Source organism: Pogona vitticeps, chromosome 2, assembly GCF_051106095.1.
Source record: "Pogona vitticeps strain Pit_001003342236 chromosome 2, PviZW2.1, whole genome shotgun sequence".
NCBI classification, from domain to species: domain Eukaryota; kingdom Metazoa; phylum Chordata; class Lepidosauria; order Squamata; family Agamidae; genus Pogona; species Pogona vitticeps.
Window position 1 is genome coordinate 255745788 of NC_135784.1, and position 18925 is coordinate 255764712.

At 41.4% G+C, this 18925-nt stretch overlaps 1 protein-coding gene across 10 annotated transcripts in view; it reads left to right on the forward strand.

Annotated features, from left to right (window-relative positions):
* The window catches only part of SEMA6A (semaphorin 6A), a 193144-nt gene extending 177800 nt beyond the window's left edge, over positions 1-15344 (forward strand). For all 10 annotated transcript variants that reach the window (XM_020780052.3, XM_020780055.3, XM_072992437.2 and 7 more), the window contains one exon: positions 11117-15344. In XM_020780052.3, the coding sequence (XP_020635711.3) occupies positions 11117-12306 (1190 nt within the window). In that variant the 3' untranslated portion in view covers positions 12307-15344. The remainder of the gene's footprint in view (positions 1-11116) is intronic.
* The last annotated feature ends 3581 nt before the right edge of the window (positions 15345-18925 follow it).

Below are 18925 nucleotides of genomic sequence, written 5' to 3' on the forward strand. Positions count from 1 at the left end.
CACATAAGGGAAAAGCTGACTTCTTTTTTCATCAGTTAACCACTTCCCACCCAAACACAAATCAATTGTCAGGGCTGTTTTTCAACAAGTGTGAATAGTAGTGAGCAGAACTGGGTCTCCCATAGACCATCTTGATTGCTGCCATTGTTTTTGTCAATATTCAGGCTGCCTTTTTGCTATGTAAAGCTTGTAATCCTTTTTCCTGCTGGCAACACAGACATGATATTGTGCAGCAATGTTGGGTCATTTCCTGGATTTTTGAATTGTGGGTACAGAAATATAGTATCTCACATTCATAAACCAGAGGGGTGTTTTTTTTTTTTTTTTTGGAAGAATTGAATTTCCTGGCCTTTTTAAATGGGAGCTTAAATACATATACACAAATTCCAACAGAAAGTTCCCTCATATAGAATTACCCAGTGGTAGAGGATTCCAGAAGAAAGGCACATGATCTGTACTATAGTTACTGGGAGAAGACAGAAGTGAGAACCGGTGGGATGTGGCTGTCATCTCTGTGCCAAAATATTTTGAAGGGCTCTGTTAGAGTTAATGGAATGGTGAAGCAAAGGTGTAAATAGGTACAACACATACAGTGGAGAAACATACACACCCTTTAACCTCTTGGTTAAATTAATGTTGCCATGCCTGTTCCCCAAAATGCAGACTTGAAAGCTATGTTCCAGTTTCCAGGCCCTTTTTTTGAGTTAGGCAACCTGAGAAAGAAAAGATATATTGGACCAAAAGTTCTACAAATATTTTATATGCATGATTGCTTTTCAAAATAAAAAAGAAGAGATTGGAGGTCACAAATAATGTCAGTGGAAACCAGGGTCAAATTCATTCATACTGTGTGAAAGAAGGACAGTGAAGAAAGACAAGGACAAAAATTAACTCATTTGAAATATGATTTTGGAGGAGAGCCAAACAGATATGAAAGACAGCCAGAAAAGCAGAAAAGTAGTGCTCAATCAAGCCAAGTCAGAACTCCAATTAGAGCAAAAATGAGTCAACTGAGTCTATCCTACCATGCACATACAATGGAAATACAAAAGTGATCAAAATAGACTATATTGCTGGGAAAAGTCAGGCAGAGCAATAGGAAAGGAGGAAGACCTGACATGAGATGGGTTGATTCAGTAGAGGAATTTATTGCTCGTAAGTTTGCAAAATCTGAGCAGAACTTCATGGAAAGGACAATATTGCTAGGAAGTGGGGGCAGTAGGAAGAACCTAAGAGGACATGCTGTCAAATTCCAACAGAAATTTCCCTCATATAAAATTACCCAGTGGTAGAGGATTCCAGAAGATGCAAGTAAACCAGGTAAACTGATTCATAAGTAAACTCATTAACCTTGCTTTGAGATCATCCCCAGCGATACAGAAAAAAACCCAGTAATTTCACAGTTTAATTTCTGGATATTTACTCTCTGTTTTTAAAATAACTTTTAAAATAATTTTATACCAGAACTCTTTTAAATGTTTGTTTGGTCAGAAAATAATTTTAAAAAATTCCTGCGGGTCATTTACTTTTGCCCTGGCATGCATCTTTAGAATTTCAGCTGTCCCTCCCTCACACACAGCAAGCTTGAGAGAATGTTTACGTTACTCAAAAATAAAATAAAAATCCTCTCAAATTGCTATTTTTAATGTTAGCATTAAAGCCTCATCCAAATTTAAAAAGGGGGGGACTGGGATGATAAACAAGTTTGGTCTTTTCAATGTATTTGATGTGTTTTACATCTTGAGACACAGAAGGTTGCCGGTGTCTGCACTGGAAGGGGGGCAAATTTACTTTTTAAAAATCATAACTCAAAAACCATTTGCCCAGGTGCCCCCAAATTTGGCACAGAGCAGAAGTAGACTGTCTGCTATGTCTTTGCCCAGTCTGATGCTGATCCAAGTTCTAATTTCAGAGTTACAATTTTTGTTTTGGGCAACTTTATTTTTTGAGTTGGCTTATGGAATGCTGAATTGGACTGTTGCACAATATCTGCTGTTGCACTCTCATGCAGCAATAATGAATTAGGACTAAGAAAAGACAACACATAAATGCAGAAAATAATTGGTCACTCTATAAAATGAAAAGGTACAGATTGTTACAGCTGATCATTCACTGTAACATAAATGAAGAAATAAGGAGAGAAAAAATTGGCTGAAGAACCTAGGAGACTGCTTTGGATGCAACATCAAATCATTATTTAGCTGGCTCCAAGCTCAGCATAGCAATGATAATTTCCAAGCTCTAGTAAGAAACAAACAGGAAGTATCATTATTCTCAGGTACAGATATAGGTTTGAGGAGAAGGGTAGAAAGCACTTACAAAGCTCCATTGTGCTACAAAATGCAGGCTTTCCAAAAATCTATCAAAACAAAGCAATGACTGTTTAAAAAAAAATAAAGGAATGGTGGTGGTTTAGCCCGCAGCGTGGTGACGCTGCAGGCTAAACCGCAGAAGCCTGTGCTGCAGGGACAGAAGACCAAGCAGTCGTAAGATCTAATCCACGCAACGGAGTGAGCACCCGTCGCTTGTCCCAGCTCCCGCCAACCTAGCGGTTCGAAAGCATGCAAAGGCAAGTAGATCAATAGGGACCACCTCGGTGGGAAGGTAACGGCGTTCCGTGTCTAAGTCGCACTGGCCATGTGACCACGGAAGATTGTCTTTGGACAAAACGCTGGCTCTATGGCTTGGAAACGGGGATGAGCACCGCCCCCTAGAGTCGAACACGACTGGACAAAAATTGTCAAGGGGAACCTTTACCTTTACCTTTTTTTTTAATGCCAAACTCAGGGTGGAGGATGCCTACCCCACCCATAAAATATGCTCTACTTATTTTGTTCTTACTTTGCTCCTTGTGATTCTCACTCATGGCTATAGTGTCACATGCCTTATTTACATCCCACTTGGTTTACTGTGACAAGCTCTACACTGGGCTGCCTTTAAAGAGAGTTCAAAAACTTCAGCTGGTCAAAATACAGCTACCAAAATGCAATTATCAGGAGCATATAACTCTTTATATTTGTATGTTGTAAACTCCATGAATCTGTGCAGTGCCCCTGCTACAACAACTACTCCGGCTACCAATCCATTTCCAGGCCCAATTCCAAGTGCTGCTTGTTACCTTTAGACAGCTTAGACCCAATCTGTTTGGGTCTAAGCTGTCTAAAGGATCCTATCTCCCTAAATAAGCTTTCCTGGTCCTTAAGATTTTCAGTGGAGGTCTTCCTCGGGTCTCAATATCATTACAAGCCCATTTGATGAGGGCACGAGAGATGGCCTTCTCTGTGGCTGCTCCCAGGTTGCAGAGTGCTCTCCCTGAGGAGAAGTTAGCCATTTCCATGTTGTTCTTCTGCTAGCAATTCAAGACCTACCTCTTCATAATCATAATAGAGTCCCTTCATAATCATAATAGAGATCTACTGTTAGATAAGTAAATTTGCTTTTAAAGTTTTAAATGTTTTAGTCACTTAATCTGTTTGGAATTATTATTATAGTTTAATGTTTTTAATGTGTAATTTATTTATTTTTTAATTTTACTTGTTTTGATGTTGCAAGCCACCTTGGGTCCTCTCATTGGGAGAAAGGAAGCCTACAGATGAAAGAAAGACAGAGAGACGTTGTAGACAACCAAATACCGTATTTTTCCATTTATAGTACGTCCATTTATAAGATCCCCCCCTTTTCTAACCCCAAAATTAAGAAAACTTAGCTTTGAAGATTCAGCCTCTGGGCTCAGAACTGTCAGACATTTTGAGTCCCTGTTGAATCTGAGCCTACAGGCTCCACCTCCAACGAAGTGTGTTCCAGCTGATTTGTTCAGCATCAGCTAACGTCAGTTCCATAGGGGTCCTGACTGGAGGCAGCCAAATATCCTGATTGTAGGAAGCTAAGCCTTGTGACTGAAGGAAGCCTGTTTACAGAGGCAAGGTACGGACAGTTTTGTTCTCTCCTAAGCTATCTCAACTTACTTCTGTGTAAAATACACCCCTCAAATTTTAGTGTAATTATTTTAGCAAAAAGTAGTGTCTTACACATGGACAAATACTAGAATTGCCATTGTTAGCATGTGAGTAGAAATAGTGGCCAGCTGCGCCTCCACACTATGCATATTCGTTTCCATGTCTAGTACAAGTCTACATGAGAAGCCTTATTTTGTAGAGTTGCCAGTTCTGTGGAGATGCCTATATGCACAAAGATCATTTCAGGCATGGAAATGAATGCACCTAGTTGCTTGTGGTCCCCATCTGATCCAAGCTGTGTCCATCTGACTTGCATAAAAGGGACAGAAAGTTGAGCAGGTGCAAGTAGACAGATTGGGGAAAGTTATCCCCTGCAGTCTCATTCCATTGTGTGTGTTCAGCAGACATACAAACATACTGTGACCTGTGCTAATGGAAAAGTTGATCAAAGCCTACTGTTACCTGTTCCTGGTTGCACTTCTACAGATAAGGCCAGGTTAGTCAGTGCCAGACTCCAGTAGCCTCCAGTGTTTTATCATTCAGTTCTGTCCACATTTTCTTTAGACATGTTCGGATTAGGGGGAAAAAGGTGCACAAATAGGATAAATTACCTTATATATACTGTTGCCATTAGCAAATCTGGTAGCACAATACCAATAAAAGCCTTGGCAAATTTAGTCACCTCTAGCCCTGTGCCAACTCATTGATACCAACCAGTCAGGCTTTCTTCCAGAGATGGCCTCAGCTCAAAATATTTGCCAAGCACATGCATCTTAAAGCGAGCTAACGGCAGCGTTACCGACTGATGCTAGAATCAGGAAAGGTATTTGAGCAATCTGCTGGCAAAATGGTAGAAATTTAAATCCTGGCTTTTCCAGCTGTTACTGTTACCCCATTGTCTGTGGATACTGATTCAGGACGGCACAGTGCAATTGCATCCTTGGCCAGCCTTTTCAAATCTTCTGAAATTTGAGGGATTAAACACACGTAGAATGTCACCCTAACACCAAGATAGTATCCTGCTTTTTCCCTGTAAAACATTCACATCAGTTCATACCAATAGTGCAACTGTAGCAGAAGCTTGCAAGGGCATTTTCTCTGTTTGCTTAAATATGGACATCGAATGTGATGCCGTGGGCACAGTCTCAGCAGGACTCTGATTAATTTTCGTGCTGGCAGTCCTATTAGATTCGTACATCCTTGGTTAAAGCTTTTCCCCTGTCCAATAAAAATCCTTGCTGCTGTATCTGAAAACAAAACACTTTATAGCAGTGCTTCAAAGGGAGGACAAAATTACACTGATGAGTTGTTGAGTTTGGCTGAGATGAACTTGCAAAAATGACTGGACAGGGTTTCCAGAATTAAGAATTACAATCCATTTCTTTTCTTCCAAGGCAAGGTGCCAGCAGGAGAGGCAGAGACTAGGAAGCAGGCATGTTCCCTGTCTTTCGTGTGCCTACTTTATTTGTAGTTTAAAAGACTTGCAAAACCATATTGTGTCATAAAAATAAGAGAGAAAACAACTAAATACAATCAGTGTACTTTTGTTTTAAATTTTTTTTATCAGTAAAAAACTCAAAATTGGTTGGAGAAGATAGGTGCCACACAAACAAAGAAAAACAGAAAACATCCCCTCCATTGTATATTGAACTGAGGCTTAAAGTTAAGCCAGTTTAAAACTTAACCAAACAGTTCGTGCATTCAGCAGCTTACCCATCGCATGCCATATGAACTCATAAAGAGAGCAAGTACCTGTACAGCCATTTGGAAAAAAAGCTCATTAATTGATTTTGAGCTCATTAATTGATGAACAAGATGGGCATTCTTCGTTCAGCAATAGTGCTGTCCTAAGCATTGAGAAGCCCTGCTGCGATGAGTAAGGCTTACCTCTAGAATCTAGCCATGAAGCCCAAAGATACAGTATGTTGGCAACATTCCTTTCCTCATTCACTGAAATCTCTTTATGCAGAGTATCCGGGATAACCTGGAGTGTTTGTTTACATGGTTCCATATATTGAAAGACAGGAAACTATTTCGTAATCTATTCTATGAGACCATTGATACACGAACCTGATAGCATCTACACCAGAGTTTGGAAAGCTGTGGCTGTCCAGCTATGAATTAGTAACACTAGCTCTTCAGGGAGTTTTTCTTTGCATCTGCTTCCCATTGGTTAATCCTGGTTGGTTCCATAAAATCAGAGATTTATAAGGCTTATCAACTCAAGATAAACTATTTATTTATTTATTTATTTATTTATTTATTTATTTATTTATTTATTTATTTATTTATTTATTTATTTATTTATTTATTAATTAATTAATTAATTAATTAATTAATTAACTTATATGCTGCCCACTCTACCCAAAGGTCTCTGGGTACTTATGACCTGAAGCATATCACATGAGCGTGTTATGCTTCTAGTTGAAATTATTTTGGGTTCACTTAATGTTTTCAAGTTCATAAGAGGCTAGAATCCTACTGGTAGTCACAACTAGACTACTCTCATTTAATCAGTGACAATTATAGAAGTGTTGAATCATCATTCAACGGCCCTACTCTAGTTGAGACCAGCAATAGAATTTAGGCCAGAACGTTGCAAAATATGAGTCGGTTAATCTTCCCTCTCTTCTGCACACATTCTCCCCTTTCGATTTACTTCAGGTACCTGATTTTGATCCAAATATACTGTATGTTCATCCAAAAAGAGAGAATGTGCCTTTTCTTTTTCTTTTGTCATATTACTTTCCTAGAAGCAGTTAATCGCTCAGCAAACCTATTTGCTTGCTGTGACTAAATAGACACAGTAAATACTTTCAGTATCATGCTTTGTATATTTGATTTTCTGCCACTAGACTACATCAATCTCTCATCATTAACTCAAATAAATCACAAATTTTGAACTGAGAGGACTAATTCCAAGAGTCAGAGTCTGCATTTCTCTCTCTCTCTCTCTTTAATTTTTAAGACAGGTTATTAGCACTTTTCCAGAAATCTCTGAGGATATGCAGTATAGGGCACATATTCATTAATTAACTACCTGAGATATTTAATCAAAGGCTGGATAATTAGTTCAACCTGTTCTCATTTGGCTTGGCTTAGGAAGGGATGTAGGAAGGGAGTAAAAGGTATTTTAAAGTTATTTATTTATTCCTTCAACACTCCCTGCCCTCATATGGTCTCTCGTGTATGACCTAGCAAACAGGGAAGAGAAGCAGGCTTGAACTTGCCATGCAATTTTAAACCAAACAATTTTGCAGCTTCTTTTTATTTCTTGTTCATGGTGGCACACTTTACTTCATTGAGGGGAAACATTCAACCTAGTCCCAATTAAAGTGGGAATTAAATCAATTTTTTTTAAAAAAATAGATTTTAAAAATGCAGTATGGAATGCTCCTGTTGAGCTGCCCTCTTCCATGCATGGGTGGGGCCTGGATGCTGGAAGCAGAAGAAATAGTTCCATTGTTGTGAAGCTATTGGGATTAAATAAACTAATGCCACACCTCATGTGTTAAATAGAGAAATGAGAAAACTAACTCTGCTTTCTTCTGCTTAGGTTTGTTGTTTTGAGATGCTCCTAGTGATTTAGAGAGCTAAGCCTAGCATCTTTTTTGAGGGTCAGCTTGTGCTATACGTATTTCCTCCCTGAGCAGATGGGTCGCAGTCAGGACAGGGAGTGAGCACTCTTTTGTGAGCACTCTGAAGAGACTCAGAATCCATAATGGAATTGATTATATCTGCACAGAGGAGTCAGTAGAAGGCATTATATGTGTTTTCCACCATCAAACGAATAGCATGCCTTGCAGAGGGGTCCATGAAGAGAAGAGATGCACTGCAATTAGCCAGGAATCCTGCAATGAGCTATACTCATATATCTAAATCTTAATGAAACCCAGCTGCTTTCGAGTTCTCCCAAAGTAAGCAGCTGGCTGTATTTTAGCTCATCCCAAGCGTAGCAGAAAGGTCCTATAATGTGTATAAAGCTTGAAGAGAACCACAGCAAAGGATTAAGAGTTGAAAAGACACTGAATCTTTAGAACAGAAGTGTTCTCAAGTGTGACTTTACAAAGAGTGTGCCAGATACTTTATCTTTCTCTGCATATGTTTTGAGGCTCGCACAATTTCTTTTCATTCAAGCATTTCTTGGTTTTAAATCTCAATAAAGAGCAATTCATGTCAAATGCCCAATTCCCCTTCCCCTTTTCCCATAATATGAGTCACATCTGTTTTAATTTCACACTCCTAGGAAAGTCTGAGGTGGCAGGCGAAGCTAGGGAAGGCTAAATTTATATGCAGCTTTCCTTCCTTGAAACAATCATAGGACACATGGCCGTGGAAACACAATGACCATGACTGTAGAGATACTGAAGGCTTCATTCACTAAGTTCCAGGGAAAGGGGGACGATGTCTAAGGGCACTAAAAGCCCATTACTGGGACATAAGAGGACCTTGAGCTAACAAAATTGGGAAAAGTAGAGTAAATTTATTTGTGTGCAGATGAGACATCTGTCTTCAGCTACATGCGGCTGATTCTGCAGCTGGTGGAAGTGGATGTGGGCCGCTTCCCACTCAACCACAGTGGGCATTGTTTCAATATGTGAAGCTTAAAATAACTGCCATGCTTGGTGCGTTTACTACTCACAGCCTGCCTGCCTCCTCACCATAGTACATTTCGTTATTGAAACTTTATACCCCAATTAGCAGTTTCCTCTTCGTCCCTTCCAAAAATCACATTGTATTTCATTTACTGAGCCTCACTTCCATTTCCACGTTTGCCAGCATTTGTGGAGAGAGGGAAGTTATTCCATTACCATCTGGCCCACATTAGATTAGAAACCAAGAAGAAGGTGACAGATTCCTACTGTGGAAACCACACTGCACTCTTGAGTTTCCCCGCCACTCTGTCCACTGGATTGCTGGAACTCAGAGGATGTTTAAAAGTTCTTTTTTTGTGGCTGTGAATCGGGGGGACAGGAGCAAAAATGTTGGCAGATAATTTTTTAATTAAAGGTAATTTTTTAAAAAAAATGTTGTTTGGATTGGAATAAAGAAAACTGATTCCTGCTGAGATCCCTATATTAATCGGCTGTAATAAGCAGTTAGCACTATTGTCTCACGGGAACAATCCCTGTTGTTTATCAACCTAGTAAACTGTGTCACTGTGCAAAGGGGCTTGCAGGACAACCTCACCTCTGAACAAGAATTCTTGTTTAGAGCTCTGGCCAAACGGTATGGCTCCTTCCAAGAGGCAAGAGGCCAGGTGGCCAGAGTACAGCCTTCCAGATGCCATTGGACTGTGATTCCCAGCAACCCTTAGCTAGCATAGCTAAGAATGAATAATGCTGGGAGTTGTAGTCCAGCAACAAACAGAGAGCTACATGTGGCCCAGCCCTGCTGTAGGCTCTGAGATCATTAACTGCCATTCAGATTCCCATAGGCGCAGAGTGTGATTCATTCTCACTAGAGTACTGTATATTTATTTGCTTTCTAGCTTGTTCCCATAGGTTTTGACCAGGGTCTTCCTATCTGTTTTGTAAATCTTGAAGCTGCTCCAAGCACATTTCTACCTCTCTTATGATTTTCTGGGGCCCCATTTTGCCTCCCGAGGATCCACATGGGAAGGTAGTGATTGTTGATGTGAGATAGAGGTTAGTTACATGTCTAATAGAAGATGCTTATTTTCATCTGTGAAATGCTAGAAGGATGTAGCATTGCCGCACAGCCAGGCTTGTTTCATTTTCATTCACCAAAGAATGGACCATAGCAAGGATTCCACCAGAATTCCAGAATTTCTTTCTATATCTCACCTATTCCAGAATCTATTATTAGTGAGCTCAGACATGAAGGTTTCCCTTGGTGTTTTTCCATCACTTCTCTGTGATTACAGATAAGACAAACTCTGCCTTGTAATATGGGAAGACTATTTTGGTCTTTCAGACATGTGACAAAAAGAAAAAAAATGCATAGAACCCCTTTGTAAGGCCTTGCAGTCTTCACGTCTCTTTTCTGCCGAAGTGTGCTAATAACTTGTCCTGTGAACAGGCACATACAGTACAACTGAGCTAGAGTAATTAGACTAAGTGCAAAAAAACTGTCACTTTTAAAACCAGATATCCTCCTTTATCTACTGTTTAAAAATACTTGCAAATAGAATGCACATTTGTCTTTTACATTTGAGTTCCTCTCATGATACACTGTCGAGCAGTGATTCTGAAATGTTTGATTCCCTAAAAGCAAAAAGCTGCTGTCCCTATGAAAACTGCACTGTCCTCTGAAACTATAAATTCTACCATTATAAGCACAACATGACTATATAGCAATTTGAATTTAAGGAACTAGTTTCCTCCCTCTGTGAAACCAGTTTCAACATTTTGACAGATATGCAGTATGGTTATTATTCCTTTTACTCCTAGACTCCACAGCTATTCTTGTCTGCCACACAACAAAGGTTGCAGCCTACCAGCTTTTCCCATCTCTTGAACGGAGTTGACTGCACTACGCAGACTGTTAAAGTAGGCTGCTGCCCTTGTGTGCTGTGGCAGAGGACTCTGTTCTTTTGTCCATATGGAAGTAAGATTCATCTGCCAATCCATTTGGCTTCTACATGTAAAATGGAAGGGGGGGCAATCTTGCCCTTTGCTTCAGACAGGAAATTCATTGGGAGCCCTGGTGAAATTTCTGCTGAAGCATTTGAGATCTCTGAAAAAAAGTTGGTCAAACACATTGGGGAGAGCTGCTCTTTTTTTACTTTTCCCTTTTAAATAATATGATTGTAAAAGAAACTAGAATCTTTGGAAGAGAGAGAGAGAGAGAGACTGTAACTTTAGTGAGGACTTGCCCAGATGGGATGCAGATGATCTTAGATAGCTCTGTGTATAGGACAACAGAACTATCTTTGTGTGTCTGAGTGCCTTTATCTTGTTTCTCAAACTGAAGCAGCCGTCAGCCATGCGGGCAGGAGGATTCTGGAAATTGTAGTTCAAAAAAGTACTGCACTGTACTTGATTCCTCTGAATTGTTTGCAATCCAAAACAGGTTTTTTTTAGCAATATGGGACTTGCAATGTCTTAATGTCTCTAAACTGCTTACCTATGATTCTATGTATGTGTCCCCTCTCCCGCCCCACTTTTCTGCTTACCACTTTGTGATATTTGTTGCAGGAGTGATTCGTGAGAGTTACCTCAAAGGGCACGATCAGCTAGTGCCTGTCACCCTCCTGGCCATTGCAGTTATCCTTGCCTTTGTCATGGGTGCTGTCTTCTCGGGGATCATAGTCTACTGCATCTGTGACCATCGGCGCAGAGATGTGACCATTGTGCAGAGAAAGGAGAAGGAACTGGTCCAGTCCCGCCGAGGCTCCATGAGTAGCGTCACAAAGCTCAGTGGCCTCTTTGGAGACAGTCAGTCGAAAGAGCCGAAGCCCGAAGCCATTCTCACTCCTCTGATGCACAACGGCAAACTTTCTACCCCAAGCAGTACTGCCAAGATGCTCATCAAAGCTGATCAGCATCACTTAGACCTAGCTGCTCTACCAACACCAGAGTCCACCCCAACACTTCAGCAGAAGAGGAAGCCTAGCCGTGGCAGCAAGGACTGGGAAAGAAACCAGAACCTCATCAATGCTTGTACGAAAGATATCCCCCCAATGGCATCACCCGTGATCCCCACAGACCTTCCACTAAGGGCTTCTCCCAGTCACATCTCGAGTGTTGTCGTCCTGCCCATCTCTCAGCAAGGCTACCAGCATGAGTACGTTGATCAGCCAAAAATGAGCGATGTGACACAGATAGCGATGGAGGACCAAAATGCCACTCTTGAGTACAAAACTATCAAGGAGCATCTCAGCAGCAAGAGCCCCAACCACGGGGTAAACTTGGTGGAAAACCTGGATAGCATGCCACCAAAAGTACCCCAGAGGGAAGCCTCACTGGGCCCCCCTGGGTCTTCACTCGCTCAGAGCAGTCTGGGCAAGCGACTGGAAATGCATTCTTCCACTTACAACGTGGACTACAAGCGAAACTACCCTACGAACTCGCTTACAAGAAATCATCAGACATCAACTCTCAAAAGGAATAATACTAATTCTTCTAATTCCTCCCACCTCTCACGAAATCAGAGCTTTGGCAGGGGAGACAACCCTCCTCCTGCTCCACAAAGAGTGGACTCTATACAAGTCCATGCTGCTCAGGGTCAGACCATGACTGTATCGAGGCAGCCCAGTCTCACCACGTACAACTCGCTGACCAGATCAGGGTTGAAACGCACACCATCGTTAAAACCCGATGTACCCCCCAAGCCTTCCTTTTCCCCGCTGTCAGCATCCATGAAGCCTAATGATGCATGTACATAATCACCGTGGGGTGGGGCAGGGCGGGGAACAGCAGGGGACCAGAGTATGTTCTTTTAAAGCCAGCATTTGGCAGCCACATTGATCGTATCAGCTGACCAGGAGGCTGCCAAACTTGAGAATATCCTGCTCTCTGGGAAAAGTGGAATATTTTTTAACCATCGGGCCATGCAGTCCATGGTTTTGCAACTGTAGGACCCACCCACCCCCCACAATGCAACAGGTCCTTACTCAAAAGACTAACCACAAACATTGAGCCAAAAGCACACACACGAATGATGACTGTGATAATTCCACTCTCAACTGCACAGTGCACCCCAGAACTGGAAAAATGGGTGCTTTGAAAGCAAAAAGAATAGGGAAAAGAACCACCAACAGCAGCAAAGGAATTCATTGATTAAGCTAACTCTTAACTGAACTGTGGCAGACTTTTACTATGTGCAGGTACTGTGAAATGCCCATCAGTGTTACAGCCATTTGGTTATAGCAGATTGCCATGTTGGGCCACAATTCTGTCATAGGTTTCTCTGCTACTTTTGTCTTTTAATGAATAACATGTGACTGTTAACGCAAGTAACTCCTATTATTTATTGTTCATCCTTTTTGATTTTTTTTTTAAATTCCTAAGGAAATTACTTCTGCATATCATCATATGAGCAGCTCTCTCAAGAAGGGAAAAACAATGACAACGACAACAAAATGCATTGAAAATTATGCCTATTTAACGTGAAACCCATTAACTGGAGTAATTAATACTCTTTTTATTTTTCCAATAAATTCACTGAGTTAAATAAGATGGAGGTGGAATTTTGAACTTTTGTGTTTGGACTCTCTGATCTCTTTCTGGCAAACAAAAAGCAAGGGCGGGGGAGGGGAGCATTGATTTCCATCTGAGTTAGTTTCACGGGCTGGCCTTCCCCGCCTCTGTGTCAAGCAGCAACAAAGCAGCCAACCTCCCTCCCACCAAGCCCTCCCCTCCTTAGAGCTCCTCTCATCCTCCAGTGATGTCCTACAGAGGAAGCTCTTTGAAAGCTGCACACCTCTGCCCCAGTAGCTGTGAACATGTTTTTTTTTGTCAATAAATAATATTGTTCTGTGAAAGCACCAGCTTGTTCTCTGCCATCTCATTTCACCCTTGCATGTGAAATGGCAAACAAAACAAAACAGCAATCCCACAAACAGTGTGAACTCATTTATATGCTGGCTTCTGCCATGCATATTGTTTTTTGGTCTTAGTGCACGGGTTTTTGTTTGTGGGACTACATCTGTGAATAGCCTATTTTCTTCCACATGTAAATTTGTGCCTTACACCCTCTGTTGTGCATATTTGTGAGCTGTAGTGTATACCACCTTGCCCTATAATAAATCAGATATTTATTTCTCCGTCCCTCAGTCATCCTCCTGGAGAACTGGGAAATGGGCAGTTGCCGTTCCCAGAAGAATGTTGTGATTACTGGAATAAACAACATTCTGACTTGCAAGAAGACAGATTGATAACCTTGCTCCAGTTGTTCCTGTGTTGTTTCTCCAACCATCTCGGGCTATTGATGCCAGTATAGATGCTGTACTGTGACCAGCATTTCCTTCAACCTGACTATTTTCACATCATTTCAGCTTAGTGATTATGTCCTTATTATTCATAACCAGCAAGACGTCACGAGTGGATTGTCGCCAAGTCCAGAGTGTCAGCTGGAGACAAGGTCTGTGTCTGGTGCACAAATCCTAGGCACATGTGTGGCAAACAGGTGGCCCATGAAATGAAACGGAAGTAAATAAGAAAGCAGGCTGGTTCCTGCTGTTTTACTGTTAACTCTTACAAGAAGGGCAAATCCAGTAGGGAGCTACAAAACCCTGATGTTGATTTGATCAGATCCCATTTGTTGGGTTGGAGAGGGCCTATGGTTGCACAGAGTGTGTGGGGGTATGTGTGTTTTGACTATGTTGCCGTTGCTTGTGCACAAGCATAGCTTTTGTTTTTAATCTGTTCCTATAACTGTGTCAACATGCTGTAGCAAAAAAAGAAAGAAAACAGACAAACAGGAAAAAAAAACCCAGAATGTGTGTGTTTTATATTGCCTGGACAGAATGTGTGGAAGGGGAGGGTGTTGTTTTTGGGTTGGACTTCTTTGGGGCAGGACTTTTTTTTTTAAAGAATTTTTTATATATATACTTCCTTTGGATTTATTTTGTTGGAACAGGGAAGGCATTTGAAGTTGTCAGAAACAAAAAGGAAAGTCTTTGTGTTGGTTAGCAGCGCATGGGTGGCCCATTCAGAAGGTCTGAAGAATCAAAACCAAAGTGGGTAGCAGGGGTGCCTCCCTATCTGCTCTTTTTGTCTCTTGCTCATTAACCTGGTTTGTTCACAGTTAGTGCCACTGTGCATATGAGAGTCTAAGCAGTGCTTCTGTTCAGGATTTTTGTTTTACTCCCTGCTGATTTTTTTCCTAACCTTCAGGGGATTCATCATGAAAGAAAAGGAGGAAGGCAGGTTTTCCCCTCCCCAGCTCAACCTCTTGGAGTCCCAAAGGACATGGTGCCACTTTGCTACATCTGAGCAAAGCACTGTGTCATAACAGAGATATGAATTATCACTGCCGCTTTGTGCAGGGACCTCCCTTGGTAATATAGAATACATCACGCCAACCACTGGGTTGACCTTCAAGTGCCCATTTTGTACTCCAATGTGCTTTCTGTTCAGAGCTTTCTCTGCCTCCCCACTTATTTACCTTCCCTTTGTGTGAAAAGGTCCTTAGACCTACGTGTGCCTTTGCTTTCCACCCTTGCTATACTCTGGTAGACACAACCAAGTCTCATTTGTTGTAACGTTGTAAAATATTATGATGTCACAGACCTGCCTTCATCTTCACGTCTCCCTAACATCTGATTCACATTTTAATGTATGTTGGGGTTTTTTTTTTAAAAGGAAAGTGGGAGAGGGGTAAGATTTTTTTAAAAATAGCACATGGAGGGGGAAAGGCAAGGGAAGAAAAATAAAGTCTCTTGATGATATAAAGTAATAAAATCAGACTGTTCTACCTTCAGTGTTGTCTCTGGATTCTTTGTTTCTTTGTTTTTTAGTACGACTAAAAGGAATGTACCAAGGAAGAGGACTGCTGATTTTTTAAAAAGTATGTTCCAATAACAGATGAATGATGTCCCTCTGTTACAGAAAAACAGCTTACAGAGAAATTCACAGGCATGACAGCACAGCAATATATATGGATAGAAGTCCAGAGGTCATTTGCAGTCCTGCAGCTTCAGAAGTCACTGGTGGAGGGCAACAGCAGCACAGAAAGGCTTCACTGCTTAGATAAAATCAAGCAAGAAGGGTGGCACTAAGCACATTCCTAGCCAGAGTTCAAAAGTGGTTTTTTTTTTTTATTTACAATAATAATATAGTTCCCAGAGGTTTGCTGCGGCGTTCTGGGAGCTGTCATTCAAAAAAAGAAAAGTGTTTCCAAGTTCTCATTCTAGCCATACTGACAGGAACAGGCAACTCCTGTGCACCTATTGACAAATGCATTCATCCCAAAACATAAGGAACATACTGTATCACACATAGAGAGCAGGCGAACAATAACATAACAGGAGGAAGTGTCATGGTTTCCACCTTCCACCAGAGAGACAGAGAAAAGGCAGCAGGTGAGAATCTTAGCAAATAAAGACACACACCCCAAAAGTGTCAGGCTACAGGCGATGTTGTAACAGTACAAGTGGGGTGGTTGTCGGTTTCAAACCTCTGTAGAATCAGCCTGCCACTGTTTTTCCACACTTCTCATCTTCACCATGATAGCCCGCTGAGATGATCTAGGAAACCTCCCCTCTCTGTACATCTCTGCTCATGCCCTCTCATGAAGGGCATGAGCATGATGGTGCCCTCCCTTCATGTCCCTCAGGAATGGGTGTTGGGAAAGAATAAAACGAATCTGTAGCCCTAATATTTCACTCCCCATAAAGGCAGGCTGCCATTTGCTCTGCTAGCGACAGCTGCCCACTTCCAAGGGCAGCTCCACACCGAGCACAGCTCTGAATACACTTCCACAGGCAAGCGTTTATAACAAAATGGCTTCAATGGACCAAAGGTTCATTTTGCAAGGAATTTATGACACTTAAGGGCCTGAATTGAATTGGTAGGCCCTACTATCACCCCTGAATCCATCTGATAGCCCCAGGTGGAATTACAACAGCAGTACACATGGGATTCAGCATCTGATTCAATGGATTAACAGCTGAGGTTAGGAACTGAGTTTTGGCCAAAGTTGGACTTGGAAGTATTTTCTACGTTACCTATCACCTTGTTCCCAATTCAATATAATTGATGCTACAACAATGGACATTTGCCATGTCATAAGCTAGTGTGGAGAACCCCGTACATGCTGTAATAATTTAACATTGGCGTGGTAAGCATACGTTAGAGTTTGTTGAGTACATTTGTTTTTGAAGGACCAGGGCATTGGGTATGCCATTCCTTATTATATGTCTAAAGTATCCCAAAGCATTTGGCAGTTTCATATATTCAGAAAAGTATGACTGAGGAAAGATTATTATGGTTCCAGAATACTACCTATCTTCACAGATGTTGCCCCCACATGTTTGCAGCAATTCCCTCTATCAGAATTTTGGAAAGCTTTAGCCAAACAAACAAACAAAAGTCCTCTCAGATGTCTTTAATCACTTGGACATAATGAATCTTCATGATGGGGGAAGTGGTCTGGTAGTCTTCCTGTACATTATATCCCATACAGGGTGCCTCTCAGGAAACTACATGGGGAGAGAAAATATCCTTCATATATCTTAGTATCTTTCACTTTTCTTTAGAGGAAATGGGTTTTCCATGCCTTCCATTTATAGGCTATAGGTAGTAAGGAAAATTACAAGGCCAACTCACAGATGCTCGATTTGGGAAGTACCTCAAAACATTAGGCTTCTCTCACAGGCCACCACCAGCTTATAACTGTATTGGCTGGAAAAGCTGCACTAAGATGCTTATGTCATTTTGCCCAAGCTTCGAAAAAAACATAGCCATGTAGTCCAAGGGAAAAATCCAGAAACAAGGGTGGGTGACATCTTCTTTAGACTTGCAAAAAAGGAAAGGAAGAAAAGCCACATGGTCTTCATATACAATCCAAAGACAAGGGTAGATGATACCTTTATTAATAATAGTAATTGTGTGCTATCAGGCCAATTCTGGCTTACAGCAACCCTTTTCAGGGTTTTCTAGGCAGAAGTAGTTTGCCATTCCCTTCTTCTGCGGGCACCCTGGGGCTGTGATGCTTGCCCAAGGACACACAAGCTGGCTCTTATGAACTCCCAGCCTCTGGCTCCCCAGCCAGATACTGTACCTAGCTCAGTTCTAGATCTCCAGGCAGGTTCTACACCAACTCTCAACTGAGCCCACCTTGTGAGAGTATTGTGCAGGTCAGTGGAGATCTGAACTCTATTCCCCTCCGTCTTTGCCCAGAGGTCTAATTGCTGCATCACTCTGGCTTTTGCCCTTCAAAGTGGCATATTCATTTTGACTGTCCTATGTTACCCCAGTTCACTCTCAATTCAATACACACTAAAAGCTAGAAGCCTCCAAATATGTAATCTCCGTATGATTGTTCATTTGGATTTTAGACTGTTTTCTCTGGATAATTTAAAACTTGTATGATGCTCTGACAGATTCAAATCCTGTGTTTAGCAAACAAGTTGTACCTTTCTGAATGACGAAATGGTGAGCCAAATATCTGCTATCACAGTATTAGGCTTTTTCAGAATAGGGGTGTTGTTCTGTTTTTCAAAAAGAAGCAAGATAATCATTTGGAAACATCTTGCTATCCCAAGTGTTTAAACAGCTTCAATCATTGCTTTGAGTGCAATGCAGAAATAATGTTAATGAAATCAAAATCTGTGAAAATGTCAGCTCAGCAATGACACTAAAATCTAGTCTTACAATTTGACTTGTCTGGGACGGAATACAGGTTGATTTTACAGAGGATAAATGGGGGTAAGGAAACAATACAGTAACCCGTGTGGTACCCTGGACACCTACAGAGCACCTATGGGGACAATAAAGAATATGCAATGAAGCATATCAGGTTACTAGCCCTCCAGACAGGAACCTTCCACCTCCAACTAGTAGGACACCATAACCCAAGAAAGTTTTCTGATCTGGAATGGGCAAGGATATGAAAACACACAGAAGGCTGTTTACAAAGCGGGTTGACATGTGAAGAGGATTCCAGATGAGAAGTCTGTTATTGGGACTTGACAGGCAACAATTAAGCATCTTTTACAGTTTCTCATTGAGGCAATTTGGCTTTGGAAGACAGATTAGGGTGGAGGAAAGCCAGTCGTTCAGTCATTAACCCTGTACCACTTGAAGGCTCCTGAAGAGGATAAACTGTTTCCTGGGTCCCAGATCCAAACATAACCAAATTATTAGACCCGCCATGATTAACTGGGATCCCAGAAAATAGTGAGGCCCTCCCTGAGTCCTTCACAGCAAGCATCTGTGTTTGTGAGTGTCTTCTGTCATTGCTCTTGAGTCATGTAGGATGCCCTGAAACGTTACAGCAAATTGAAATGATGTTTCCTACTACCAGATAACTACTGCCAGAGAAGACTGAAGGGATTCTGA